A 15,036-nucleotide genomic window follows, 5' to 3' on the forward strand; every position below is an offset into this window, starting at 1 on the left:
TGAGAAAGCTGGAGCCACCCGTGAGAGCACATTTACAGCAAAAATGTTTGACAAGGTTTCTTCATTTCAGCTGCTCGGAGTTGTAGTTAAGCATCAGTAATCAAACCAAGGCATCAGAGAAGATTTCCTCAATATTTTAACTAAGTTGAACATTGAAGCCTAACAAGTGTTTTCCTTTACTTCAAGCATGAATGCACCATGGAAAAACCATATGGACTGATGCAGCTATTGAACTGTTTCTTTCATAGAGTTAGCTGGTAGCCGCAAAAAGCATAACTAGACAATGTAACAGCAGCTTGGATTTTATTTACCCTGATTCAAAAATCTCTTACCTGGCATGATGTAGAAATATGTAAGGAACTTGTAATATACCAAAGCTACTCAATCAGAAAGAGATGGACTGGATTTCAAGACCCAACACAGCAACACCTGCTGGACTGAATGATGATTCCAGTTTCAAATGCTTCCTCCGAACAAGTTTAATAATATGGAAACAAAATTTGTATTACAGAACCTGTAACCTCGGTTAGAACTGTTGAATAGTATGGGATTTACCATTTCACCTGTTTTTAGACATTGTTTTATTGGAACGTTAATTACAATGTGACAATTTAAGCCAATCACTTGCCAACTCGTAAATGGCCATTTTCTTCCATGCTCTGATGAAGGCCACTAGGCCGAAACATTAGCACGTCTGTGAAATTGCGATTTCTCAATTGTGTCCTGAAAATTCGTGTGTGTGCGCTACCTTTTTACCTTCTGTGTGGTTAATGAGTAACTGCACCGAGTCTGATAATGCTGCTTGTGCTACCAACTAGTGATGCATCATCAAGCGTCATCAAGCTGTGCGCCAGAACCAAGGAGGCAGAGTAATAGCAACAATGATGAACACTGCTTATACATTACCTGGAATGTACAGAGCGTCTGTGCTAATAGTTGTTTCTGTTTTCATCACAGCAAAAACGCTTGCTGGTTGCCTTCAAGAGACAAATCTCTTCAACACATTTCTTTCTTTCTTCTGCATTTAAATACCTCTGGCTCTCATTAATCACTGAGCCAGCGCTTTAGAGGTATGGTGATAGATCCAAACTCTCTGCTCCATCTCACTGTTACTAGCTTGTATCTTTCTTCTAAAACTAACTTGTCTGGTGTTTCTTCTTGAATCTTAACACAATTCCCCCCCCTAGATCTGTATCTATTTGTCACCTGGTCTTTTCTACAGACTGTTACATGGATCCATTAGACATCGATCTGTTCTTTTAGAGGCTTTGTTTTGTGCGTGTCAGCACATCGTGAACCACTGCCTCTCTGCTGTGTAGTACCATTGTTTGGTACAAGTGTTACCTAAACCCACTCAGTTTATCTCAAGGCTGCTGAGAGAACAGCTGCGAGTGACTCATGCAGGGGGAAGACAGTGTTTGAAAAGCTTTTGACAAGATCAAATGTGAGAAGTTCTTAAACTTCTCACATTTAACTAAACTAAACTCCTGTTGCCTCCCGGTGACCATTTTGAAGCAGCCCTGAGGTGCTGCTAAATTTGTGATAGCAGCCGTTTCGTTGAGGCAGCATCTTGAATGGGAAAGTTTTTCTCAGTTTTTTACTTGTATATAAGAAGAAAGAGCAACTTTTTCCAAAAGTGAGATTATTTTACCTGTAGTTATCATTGTGCCAGTTCCCTAATGCGGTGCTATTTATGCATCAGTGCAGTAACAAACTGACTAGAAGCGTAGATGCTGTCTGAATTAAAGCAGCATATTAAGATACCACGGCGGTTCAAACACCAGCAGGTTAAATATGGACGACAGCCAGCCGACTGCTGTTTCCAATGACAACAGATCCTTTTCCCCATGCGGCTCTACGCTCACCTCATCTTAACTCCTAGCTCCACGACAGCAGCTTAATTCCTTTCCGTTCCTCATGTTAACTTCCCATTACCTGTCTTTCCTTTAACTTTCTTTTCTTTCTTTTTTTCTCCTCTCTTCTTCTCCTGTTTCTCTTTTCCTTTCCTCCTCTTATTTCCTTTGTTTTCATTTCCTGCCCTTTGTATTCTTTCATTAACTTCATTTCCTCTCCTCTCTACAGCCCTTTATTCTCCTTACCTTTCCTCCTCTCTCCTTTCCTTCATTGCCCTTTCCTTTCTTACCTGTTCCCTTCTTCTCCTTCCCTTTTTCCTCTCATTTCATTTCCATTCCTTCCCTTTCATTTTCTCTTCTCTCATTTCCTTTCCTCCCCTCTCACAGAGAAACATATTAAACTGACCCTGTGGGACAACCAGATCAAATTCAGATCACACGTCAAGCCATCCAGCAGTCATTTCTGCACCTTTTTTGAAATGCAGATCACACTTTGCTCCCCTACTGCTTAACAGACTACTTTACTAATGATTCTCAGAAACGCTGATGTCGCCAATCACTCTGCTTTTGTGAGTGTTTGGAATTCTTCGTCTTCTACACAGATTGGTGTGCAGATTGGGCCCCACTGTCTGCATTCAAAATATGAGCCATCTGTTTAGTGATTGGCTCTTGACTTGAGTGGATTGAGAGTGAGCAATCATACCCCCCCTGTAGAACTGACTGTAAGAAAGCACTGTTAGTGTTATCTTCCACCTATCATTTTAGTGATTTTGAATTCAATTTTATTCAGTCGTATTCTGCTGTTTTTACATTGAAGTTCGGTGCTACAGTCGGTAAATAACTCTAAAATAAATAAATAATAATAAGGTGCTGTACAGGATAGCATGAAATTAGAACAAGCATAAGAATTAGATATCCAGAAAGATGCCAGAGATACAAGGTTGGAATAAGAAAAGCAATAATGTAGGGGAGAGCGGGGTGATTTGAGCCTGTGGGGAAGTTGAGCCACCTCTTGTTTCTCGGCAGCCATAGACAAAATTGGTCATGTACCACACATTTTTTGAAGAGTCATCCATTTTACTCACCCTGTGATGGAGAAAGGCCCATGGAATAAGTCACGAGCACATTTAAGATCAGTTTGTTCAAAGTGATTTTTTTATGTTCAAGGAGTCCTGATTCTGAACAATTACAGACAGGTTTGAGAAAATCTTACGCATGTGTTAGTGCTTTAGGAAGTTACAATATGAGGCTATGCTGTTAGCGTGACTTTACCCTTGAGCTGCTGGATGACACAATTTTGATAAAATGGGATGGGGTATTTGAGCCAAAAGACCTGGGGGAAGTCGTGCAAGCTATTTATCTGTAATTTTACATACTGCCGTTAGTGCCGAGTTAGCACGGTGAAATGCCATTGATGCCCCCGACCTCCATGTGGCTCAACCCCCATGGGGCAACTGGAGCCAAGAGTCAACTTTTTTTTGCAAAGCCATATTTTGAAAACAGTTTATTTTAGATTCAAATTGATTATTCCCTGGGACACACCACATCCTAAAATATAAGTACACATTTTAGTTGGAGACCTTACTGTCATGTCTTCACTTTAAAGACACCTCAAGTAAAAACTAGCTCAACTCACCCTACTTTCTCAAATACATTAATAATACAGCCTAGAGTAGCTGGGGATCGAGCTGCCAACCTTCCAGTTAATGGGGAACCCGCTCTACCTCCTGAGCCACAGCCAGCCCCAGTATCCTTGAGATACTGCAAGATACTGCTCCTCTGATGAGCAATTGGCACCTTAGCCTTTGCCATCACTGTATGAATGTGTGAATGGGTTAAAAAGCATATTGAGTGGGTGGAAGACTAGAAAAGCACATTTACCATTGCCAGCTGCAAGTCATGCAACACGTCCTCACACCTAAACGTCAGAATAGGTTGTTTGCCAATGAAGCCCAAAACTACATAGGCATTTATGACCATTGGAGAGTAGCTACTATCCACGGGCATACTGGACCTTTGTCGGAATAATAATAAACATGTGATTAATGTTTTGAAACACTCGCAGTTTGATTAGATTTAGGCACCAAAACTACTTGGTAAGGTTAAGATAAGAATGTTAGTTATGTAAGTTAAGTTACATCACATGATGACTTACGTAACATAACTTGCATACATAACTTAAAAGAATTCACAGTTGACTTTCGGTTTCACAGGGGGCAACAGTCGCCTGGGTGAAAGCCCTGTGTTTCCATCCACCCCGGCCACCACCCTATACTAGGGCGGTCCCCAACTAAGGATTTACATAATCGAATCAGAATCGTCAAGTCCTGCCTATAGCCGACTGATAGTCGAATCATGTGTGTTTTTTTGCATGGCGATTGCAAACTGAAGATAAACTGAGGCTTATTGTTGACCATTTTCTCTCTGTCTTTCTCAGTTCAATTCAATTCAAATTAGCTTTATTGGCATGAATGTGTAACAACAATATTGCCAAAGCATCATACATACAACATAAGAACAATCAACCCCATACATTTCATTAAACAAGTAATCAAAGCGTGTGTTTGTGTTAAAAAAAAGAAGAAATATTAAAAATTTAAATAAAATAAATAAATGAAACAGTAAGCATGTGTGTGTGTGTGTGTGTGTGTGTGTGTGTGTGAAAAATTTATAAAAAAATTTAAAAATAAATAAATAAATGAAACAGTAACGTGTGTGTGTGTGTTTCTCTCTCTTTCTCTCTCTCTCTCTCTCACCTGCCATTCACCGGAGTTGTGCAGAGTTTTTGCCGTGCTGCTGACAACTGCACGCATGTCGTGGTTCCTCGTGGGTCTATTTCAAGTAGCGGCTGTTTAAAAACGCTACAATATTCTTTGTGTGGTTCATCAACAGTGATAAATTATCCGAAAGTCCCGCGAGGTGCGGACAACTCAGCACAACACTGGTGAAGCTGTGGCTCCGTCTCTTCAGCAAGTTTTCCTCCTGCCACTACACACATACACGCTACGCTTACACATGTGCACTGACGACCTAGGGTTAGGGTTACAATTTTGGATTTATTCACACACTTTAAAAACATTTATTAGAAGTTTTTTTTTAACATTAAACATTGAAATGGGTATTGTATTAGGCTGTATATTAACTTTTTGGGAGGAAACTGGTAGTTCTATGTAAAATCAGATGTTGAGCACCCCCATATCGCCAAAATGGCATGATCCTTGTTTCACTGCGAAGCTACGACTGTGAGATTGACAGTCGAATCAGGCTCCGCCCATCGAAGCATCGAATCTTCGACTATTTGGGGTCAGCCCTACCCTATACACAGACTTTGTTGCTCTTTAAACTACCTCACCTGAATTCCTCCTTTGCTCCCATCATAATAACCATGGTCATTAGAAATCTACAGGTAGAGATAGTGGTGCTAACGAGGATACTGACCACATCGGGCATCGTCCTGAAGGAAGACTCATTGTAAAATGTCACTACATGTGCAGTTTTATTCAAGTCGTATCTGGTTTTATAAAAAAAGCTTTGTTGTAACACACATTTAAATAAAGCACAAAGCAATACATTTATGAATATTTAAGTAGCTTTTATTTTCAGACAGTTCAGATTTGGTTTGTATTTTTCTCTGGGCCCGTCCAGACAGACTTTAAACTGAATTACATGTACACTATTTACTATTACACTACATGGTAGTCATTGAAAACATATGATGGTAAATTATATAATGATCTTCATGCTTAAATCAAAGTAATAATGTGCATTAAAGTAACAAGAGCATAGATATTATTGCTTGATGTTCTTATCCACCATTTCTGGTGATAAGATTGTGTCTAGCAGAGTCCTGGCAGCCGGAGTTCACTCAGTTGCAAGCATACTAAATACTAGGATACTAGAGTGCATGTAAATCAAGTCAATGTAGCTGTAGGCAGACACATTGTAGTGTGTTATCATATTTGGAGTAATAGTGGGGTGATAACTATCAGCAACCCCTGTATGCATACAGAGGCTCCAGAAGATATCCTTGTTCCTGTCCATTTAAAATGCGCAGTTTGATATTTTGAGAATTTCTTTCCCTTCTTAGCGTGAATTGAAAATGTACTGATAAGATTAATGTAGCTCAGTGGCTTCAAACAGCATACTTAGACATAAAAAGACCTCCATGAGCTGTACCTTTGTAAAGAAATTGTGCAGTAGAAAAGATGAAGATGAATGAATAATAGCTTTTCAGCTTGAGTTGCTGCCTCCCCAAACATGTGTCAGCAGTCTTAAAACTCCCTCGGATGAGTTTAAGTTGGTCACTATGTCGCCGAATAAGCAGCGAGGAAAAACAACAGTGACAAATAGAGAACAAAAGAGCGCCTTTCTCCGAGGTCTCCGCTGCTCTGTTCCCCCGTAGGTTTTAAGCAGCTTATTAATAATTGAGTGAGGAGAGTTATGCGATGGCAGATCTATCATGATTCCCTCTCTGCGCCTGTCACAAACCCTGCTTGGATATATGGATAGTGAACCAGCCTTTTTCACGCTCATTAACACAGTATTTTTTGAAGGGGGCACAGGCGCAGTCCCGCTGCATCATTTCACCATTTCTAAATGTGATAATGAACTTCTACAGTCTATGCTTTCAACGCACAAGTTGGCTCAGACTGTAGAAGAATATCCCCGCATGCCAGATAAGACAGAATGTGTGAAAAAAAGTGAAACAGTGTTTGAATGTGTAATTTGTGTGTATATTTAGTTCAAAGGCAGTTTTCTTTTCCCTAATGGTGTTATTAGCTATTATAAAACGCATATCACTGTGTGCCTAGCAAAATAGTCAAACTCTACTGCGAAATAAAAAGATGTACAGTTGGAAAGTGTGTGTCAGGGCCATCAAGAAGATTTTCTCTCTCTTACACACACACACACACACACACACACACACACACACACACACACACACTCTGTGCCCCTGGGGAATCTCATTTACAAAATGCATTCCCTAGCCCCAAACCTAAACCATCACAACTACATGCCTAACCTTAACTCAATTGGAACATGAACACTAAAACCAAGTTTTAACCCTCAAAAGGCAGTCTCTATCCGTAGGGATGTCAATTTTTGCCCCCACGTTGGCACGAGTCCCCATTGGTTAGTGTGCATCTTGGGTAAAGTCCCCAAGGGGATATAAAAGCATGAAACACACACACACTTCTTTCCTATCTACTCATGCCCCTCAGGAATTCTTAGCCACCAGTTTTGGGTCAAACTGGCAAAACAGAAAGGGATTCTTGCATAACAGGTGTTTAAGCATGCAAGGAGTACTGGGCTAGGTGAAGTTTACCCACTGAACTGGCATCTAGAAGGAAATAGCTTCTGTTCGCTACATGAAAAGTAGTTCTCCTTGAACTTTTTGCTGTGTTCCTTTACATTTAATGACAGAGAGAGTTTGTCTGCACAGGAAAACTGTCTAACCACTGAATAATGGAAATCTCAGTTGGATAATGAGTTTAAAAATGAATGCGCCTCTGTGTCATGTCCTCCCCTCAACTCCAGGTAGCACTCTGTGTCTGCTGGTATGATCTGATTCTGGGTTATATAACCATGCGTGATTTTTCAACACAAACCAAGATGGAAAAACTTGCACTGCCCCTCTCTTTCTCTGCCTTTCCTTATATCTTCCTGTAGCCTTTGTCTTCAACCACCAGGCTACAGAAATGGCCAGAGACAACATGACAGACTTTCAGGAAAACGTGAAAGGCATCCACATGCACTCTATTGATTGATGCCTTTTATGTGATTAGTTTCAAACTGGAGAGGTGGTGGTTTTGTTGACACTCGCACTGAGGCTCCGAAGCACTCTTCCTTCTCTCTTTAGTTTTGTGCACGAGATGCTTATTTTAGCCAAAGGCCTTTGAGGTCAAACTGAATCAGCAACTTAAAGGGAATTTCACAAATCAATCAATATCAAAGTTTGTTTACAGGTGTCGGGGAGCACTACTGCTTATGAGAAAAAGTTGAGGGGAGCTGTGTGAATTCTGATAAAGTTATTGGTTGGGTCTGATGACTACAAGTTTGAAAATGATAATTTTTTTTTTTTGGTAGCACTGACTACCAAAAATATAAATACCATATATAAAATAATACATAAAAACATGATATCCCTTCACATTAGTGCCTTAAAGACTTCCCACAAGTGGAAGTAGAATCATTCCTGTTAGTTACTAAAGTTACTAAAACAGGCGGAGATCAGCGATGTTAATAGGGGGATTTACCAGAATCCAGAATGACTGGGTCTGGATCAGGGATAACTTTAGCTGTACGTATCTGACATTGTGGAGGAAAATATTAAATAGCAGGTGCTCTGTATTTGAAATGTTGGTGAATACCTGCCTGGATCTAAGAAACAATTCTATTATACTACCATAATAGTGATAATATAAATGAATGCTTAATTTGTGCCATTGTTGTCTATTTATCCTTGTCAGTCACTGCATTTGTGTGTAAGACTCTGTTCATCCTTTCCTCCATCCATCCATCCATCCGTCAGGTGCTCAGCTCCTGGCAACCGCGCTGGCCCCTCTGTGCCCTTAGATAAACACAGCTGCTCCCCAGCATCTGCAGACAAGACTCGTGGCCACTGACAAGATTTGATCAACTCCACTTAAAATGCTGTTCCTCCCCTGTAGCCACAGGCCCAGAGTGACTCTCAGTTACCCAGGAAAGAACCAGTCTAGATCTTTACTGTCCTAAAAAAACAAGCAGCTTTACTTTGAGATTTTGAATCTCTAGGATATGTTTCCACAGTAGCGTCTGTAATGTAATTGCTATCACACATAGCTTCTTCATAATATGATCAAAACAACAGGCCACACATGTCCATAAGCTTCACATGTAGGCTCCAGGCAACGTTCTTACCTCAAGCTGACGCAAGAATTGCCTTCCTTAAGAATACCTGACATCATCTTCTTTTTCTGAATTGATTCTTCCTTTCAACATACCTGTTGCCTCCAATTGATGTCAGGGTGGTCCATGGATTCTATGGGCTGCCAAAGAATCAAAGAGTACAGAAATGAAGGTTTCCTTAAGTGCTTGAGTACACTCAAAAAAACCACGGATAAAACACCAAGGCTCCTTATCTCTGACAATCTCAGACTACTGATGAGAAGCTCGAGGACAGTAGTATATGGTGCTTTAACCACACTTTTAAAATTATTTAAGTGGCCAGTTTGAGCATGGATATGTTCTGCTAAAAGTTTAATTACCACAGTGTGCCTCTAATGATATTCCTTATGAACTGTCCAAACAGGGCTATAAAGAAGCACATGTTCATTATTTTTATGTAAACAACCTTATAAGCACAAAAACAAAAACGGAGAAGAGGGAATCAGCATGGTTAATACATTTTATAGTGCAGGGAAATACACAACACGTTGGTGTTGAGCTTGCTTTAATCGGCTGTTGCTGGTTTCTGAGTTTTCCCGATTTCAAATGATATTTACATTTACATGATCGTAAATGTTATGATTGAAAGTCCTCTCTGATTAGAGGTTCCTGGATTTAGAAATCAGGGAACCTCCGATCCAGTCGGTGACCTTAAGATTATGTATGTAAACCCCTCACACTGCAGGATCTTTGGGCCAATAATCTGCCCTGACCAGCATTGGATCGGGAACACCCCCATGATAGTCAGAAGGGGCGAATCAGTCTGTCCCCTAGCTGTAGTTTCATATTTAGCATACAGAATTATTTTCTAACTCTCAGCAGGAAAGAGTATAAGTTAAGTATTTCCCAAAATGTCAAACTGTACCTTAAACACAACTTTATTTTGGCATAAAAGCTTTGCGTAGTGTAGCTTTAAGGAGATTGAGCTTGATTACATAGTGGCTATTGAATTGTAACATTAACATTTTGGATACAGACATTTTTAGGGGAATTTAGTGAAACACCAAATAGGCTGCACTGCACAGTGGTTCCATAAACTGCCATTACTGTGATAGACCTCATTTCTAAAGAAGAGTAGACTACGAGGTGTTATGATCCTACTCTGATGAGGGAGCAGAGGGGAGGTGAGAAAGGACAGGGGAAGTATGAGGAAGAAATAATTAGAGGGGAGATGGGATTTGAGGTAGGATGCCTGCAGATTGCTTGTTCAGGCTTTAGTCCATGATTGCAGCCCTCTCGGATATGTAAGTGAAGCCTGCTTTGAGCCACTTACTTCCCAAGGAAACAGTGATTGGATGGATAGAAAGAGCTATTCTTTTATAGACTACCTTCTGTCTTTCTAATTCCTCCTGTGCTTCCATCAACCACCTCATTGTTTCCTTGATTGACTATTGTTCAACACCAGCTTTTCCCCCCTTGATACTGTTGACCGTGTATTGACCCATGGATAGGAATACATTTCACTGATTTGCGGGACTGTGAGGATTTACAAGTCAATATGGGAATCAGAAATCCTAAGTCCTGTGGATGGATGCCTGCCAATGTTCCTGGAAAGCGAGCTTCCATCTGATTCTTTGTCCTTGCTTTCCTCCTTTCTCTCCCTGCTGTATACTTCATTAAGCCGACAGCAGAACGTGTTTGAAGCGCTTAACAGGTACTGTGATTGGCCATTGAGGTTGTTGTGCGGGTTGTGTTTCCTGAAAAACAGGCAGCTGAGGAAAAGCAAAAGGGTCCATCTGCAGCACCCCAGACCTCCCTCCTCAGGCCCCTCTGACTAGCTATAGCATAACTAAATGACCATGGACACACTAACTTGCAAGATATCTAACAAAAATGAGAAAGCTGACTGTATGAGGTTTTAGTTATATAGTTAGTTGCTCACACACAGTTGATCACATGTCGTAAGTTTATTAGAACAGCATTTGTTGGAGAGCTACACGCTGGTGGCTAATGAGCTAACACAGGCGGTAAGCAGTAAACTGCAAGCTAAGGTTAGCTAACTAACATCTATGGACAATTACTGAAGGAAGCTAAAAGGCTAGAAAGGCAGTACTGCACCTGCCTGAAAAGTTGGAACAAATGTACATAACAGAACAAGGGGCCTCTGGAGGGAGTACTGCAGTTGGACCCTTCTGGAGATTCCTTAAGTTAAAAAATCAAAGAGGAGAAGAATAAGAAGAGGGACCTCATTCTCATTAAAAACACATCCCAGGCTTTCCCTGCCCATTGTACAAACAAAGAGTGAGGCTATTACTATTTGCTGGATTGAATGCTGATAAGATGTGAAATCAAAGGGGATCTGTGCAGGTAGTATTGGCGGAAGAATGATCACAGAGCTCATGTGGGTAGAAAAGAGAGTCATGCCTTTGTAGTGAGCTGTGTGTGTGTGTGTGTGTGTGTGTGTGTGTGTGTGTGTGTGTGTGTGTGTGTGTGTGTGTGTGTGTGTTGTCCTGTCTACATCTGGAATGTATGTGTTATAATCCCATTCAGTACTCATCTCATATAAGAATGGACATTTTATGATATTTCTGACTTGAACTTTTTATGCATCCGGCCGTGTTCTACACCTGAACGCATCATGCTTTGCATTCACATGGTCAAAGGACAAAATTGTGGTGATGGTGGTATTGTAGCATAGACTGAATGACTGACAGAAAGTTCAATGTGGAATACTCGCACGAAAGTACTGCAGTGGTGGGAGACTTAATCACTGTGTTTGTGGCTTACTAGTAGCTCGCTGACTTGTTTTGTAGCCTTTTTTTTTCAATATCTCATCCGATTAAATTACAGCTGGGTGGTGTCCATCCAAGGAAATGAAGCTGTGTGTTTTGTGGGCTTGTGTGTGTGTGTGTGTGTGTGTGTTTATGCATGTACATTAGACTATCATTAGAACACACATGAGTGAGTATGAATGGGTCTATTTGCATATTAAATTGTATTTTTGTAGAATAGATGTATTGTTGACCCAGAAGCGAGCAGAGAGGGAAAAAGCTTGTTTGCCCGTATGCCTGTGTGCGATTGGTCAATTAAATTTAGCTCTTCTTCAGGCGGCCATCAGGTCTCCACTCTGTTGATAGTTGGCTTCAGCCCATGAATCCTGATTTCCCTGTTGTCTAATCAGATAACAGTCCTCTGGTCTGGTCACACTCCACCAGGTTAGCGCCATGGAAATGGCTCAACCCATAAACACATCACTTCCTCTTCACTGTCTGAGGTTAAGGCTCAGGCTTCACATTAAATTGAAAACTGAAACATACAGTGGCTTATTTAGGACCCACTTCTGACAAAAAACAAACAATAGAAAAGTATGTTTAATTTTTAAAATATTAACTGTATTTTATATTTTTCAAAAACATTTCAAAGCCAAAGCAGGCTAATGGATACATTCTCCTTAACTGAATGCAAACTTATCAGTATGCAATAGAAAGATTAAAAAAGAATGGTCAAAATCTGTGTAGAAAATATTCAGATGTTTAATCCCCAGTATAGGTCAATCTCCAAAAATTCATGATGCTAAATTTCCCAGAATGCACTTGGATTGTGTCTTTCATATGACTCCCCCTGCCTGATAAATGTCCATACCTTTCAAACTCTTGTTCCAAGTCCTTAACCCAGAATTTTGTTAAAAATTACAATCTGATATTTAAAACAAAAAATCTCCCTTTAGAGCCACAGAAGACATTATGTAAAGGCTATATCCTATCCTATGGACAGTGTTGAACTTTGACAGGCTACTGACAAACAATACTCTTTCCTGTTATTTGGAGAACCTCAGGACAGTAAAACAGTTGGCAAAATAAACTGCAACAGAAGCCAGGAGCTCAATGAGACTTTTAGTTATCTACAGATAAGGAACAATGATCATATAATATGTATAATTAAGTTTTGATAAAGGGTTAAAATGTTAAATCTTATATATGTGTTTGTTTCTAACGAAGCATCAAATCTTCGACTATTTCGGGTCACCCCAACCTATAAACAGAGCCATAATTATTTAATTATTGCTACAACTGCACAAATGTTTGGAGTGGGTGGGTTTGTCAGTAATTTAGACACAATGCTGGATGAGGAAACAGAATATATGGCAATGAAGCTGCGTCCATGTTGCTGGTAAAGCTAAATCTCTATTACAAAAACCCTGATGGCCCTAGATAATGACTTTCTACAACATAAGTTGAGGCTAATTGCAAGATTTTATGAAAATTATATTTCATATCATATATTTCAAGTTGCGTATTCCACTGCTTCAGTCTGTGGTGAACATTGCCTTTCATCATTTTTAAGAGGCCTCTGCAGTGAAAATGTGGACAAATAGGTTAAAAAGTTAAAAAAGCCTCTTTCAGCATTGCAGAACTGAAAGGAATCAAAGATGATCATGTTCCCCTAAGAGGTCTGACAGGCGGCCATCGAAAGGAAGGCTTAACTGTGTTTGTGTGTCAGCGGGGGCCTACTTTACACAGTCTGGTCTGCTTGTCAAACAGCGAAAGGAGATGTTCACTGGTCCAGAGTCCTCCCACACACAGCTGCTCCCAAATAATTTGCCTGTGTGTCATTTTTTATGTGCATCCTTGTTTATGATGTGTTTGTATGTGCTTGTGTTTGCACAGTCACTTGTGTATCCTGGCACACGGTCGAAAGCGTTACCTTACCTTACCGCTACCGTGTGTGTGTGTGTGTGTGTGTTTGTGTGTGAGTGAGTGTGTTCAGGCTTGTTTGTCTAGTCTCTCTTCACCGTGTGTGTCCAGCCACTCTCTCGTCTTATTAGGACTTCTCCTTCCAAAGGGACCACTTGCCTATGTGTGTTGCTGAGCCGAGTGGGACCAGTGAGGCCACAAGCTGGCGTCAAATATTTGTTTCATCCCAAACTGAGATTTCCACCACCTGAAAGGGGAAAAGGTAGCTGCTCTGCTGTGTTGATCCTCAGGGGAGAAATTTCTTTTTACACTTTTGTGGCACTGTAGGGAGGTCAAAGGTCAAAGGTCAACGTAATAGAGTAGCATCACTGGAGCTAACAAAGCCTCTAAATCTTTCAGCAGGGCAGATGGTTACTGTCACAGAGGCTTGGTGATGCATCAATGATTAAATTAAACGGGCCCTGTGGACCAAGGACGGGTTCAACATTTTGGGAAATATGCTTATTTACTTACTCGTCGAGTTATATGAGAAGATTAAAACCACTCTCATGCCTGTACGCTAAATATTAAAGGTTGGATCTGGATACCGGCAAGATGCTGGGCTGCCAATAATTCTGGCCATATCTTACACATTGCCCCTTTAAGGTACCACCAGCATCTGGTTTGCTTAGCTTAGCTTAGCACAAACATTGGAAACAGAAGGGATACAGCTAGCCTGGCTCTCTCCGAAGGTAACAAAATCCAGCTTCCCGCATTTCTTTTTTTTTTTTTTTTAACTACACAAAAACCAACAAGCTGTGATTTTCTAACACATATTTCCTCACACATCTTTCACTCTCTGACTTTTATGAAAATTCCAAAATCTGAAACTAAACCAAAACTAAACCACCAACTGTGACCAGCCAAAGCAATTTAAATCATAAAAGAAATTTTATAGTCATAAATGGCAAATCAAGAGTACCCTTTGGCCTACAGTTGGGCTTCATTTTGGAAACTTTGTTGCAACACCAATTCTTGTTGTCAGCCTTACGTTTGTAGCATCAGGGATCTTGTTCCTCTCATGGTGGGTAGTTTATTTTGGAATGAAACTCTTTTTAACGCCCCGTGTAATTTTTGCTGTGAAGTCATGCTGAGTTTGAAATTAATTTCTGCTGTGCCTTTGCTTGTGTCTCCAGATGGCCCGGTGATCTGGCGGATGCTGACCTACCCCCCAACTCGGCGAGCCCTCCTGGTGGGCTGCGGTCTTCAGATGTTCCAGCAGCTTTCAGGAATCAACACGGTCATGTGAGTGAATCCATCCGCCATAATTTTACCTCAGGAGACCAGGAGCGTTCAGTCTGAAGACCCAGTAATGGGTATACATACTAAAACAGTATTGTAAGGCTGTCACTCAGTTACACACTTTCATCTTGACATGAATACTGGATGGTTTAAGAAACAACAAATTATTTTTCCCACAGATTTTCCATATTTGCACAATGAAATACATCAATAATTGGCATAGTTTAAAAAATGTTGTTTCTGAAGAAAACAAGGAGCTATAACATAAAAAGGGCTTTGTCCATTCTCAGAGCTTTTTATCTTGAAACTTAACTACCAATGTTCACCATCCTTTCTTTGAG

General features: G+C 40.5%; 1 protein-coding gene across 1 annotated transcript in view; it reads left to right on the forward strand.

Moving 5' to 3' along the window:
* The window catches only part of LOC119918008 (proton myo-inositol cotransporter-like), a 74,303-nt gene that overhangs the window by 32,083 nt on the left and 27,184 nt on the right, over positions 1–15,036 (forward strand). Inside the window, exon 4 of the mRNA XM_038738495.1 lies at positions 14,590–14,698. Coding sequence (XP_038594423.1) covers positions 14,590–14,698 — 109 coding nt within the window. The remainder of the gene's footprint in view (positions 1–14,589; positions 14,699–15,036) is intronic.

The sequence above is a fragment of the Micropterus salmoides genome, unplaced genomic scaffold (assembly GCF_014851395.1).
Source record: "Micropterus salmoides isolate LMB-PRFRI ecotype aquatic unplaced genomic scaffold, ASM1485139v1 Ms_hic_scaffold_23, whole genome shotgun sequence".
Taxonomy (NCBI): Eukaryota; Metazoa; Chordata; class Actinopteri; order Centrarchiformes; family Centrarchidae; genus Micropterus; species Micropterus salmoides.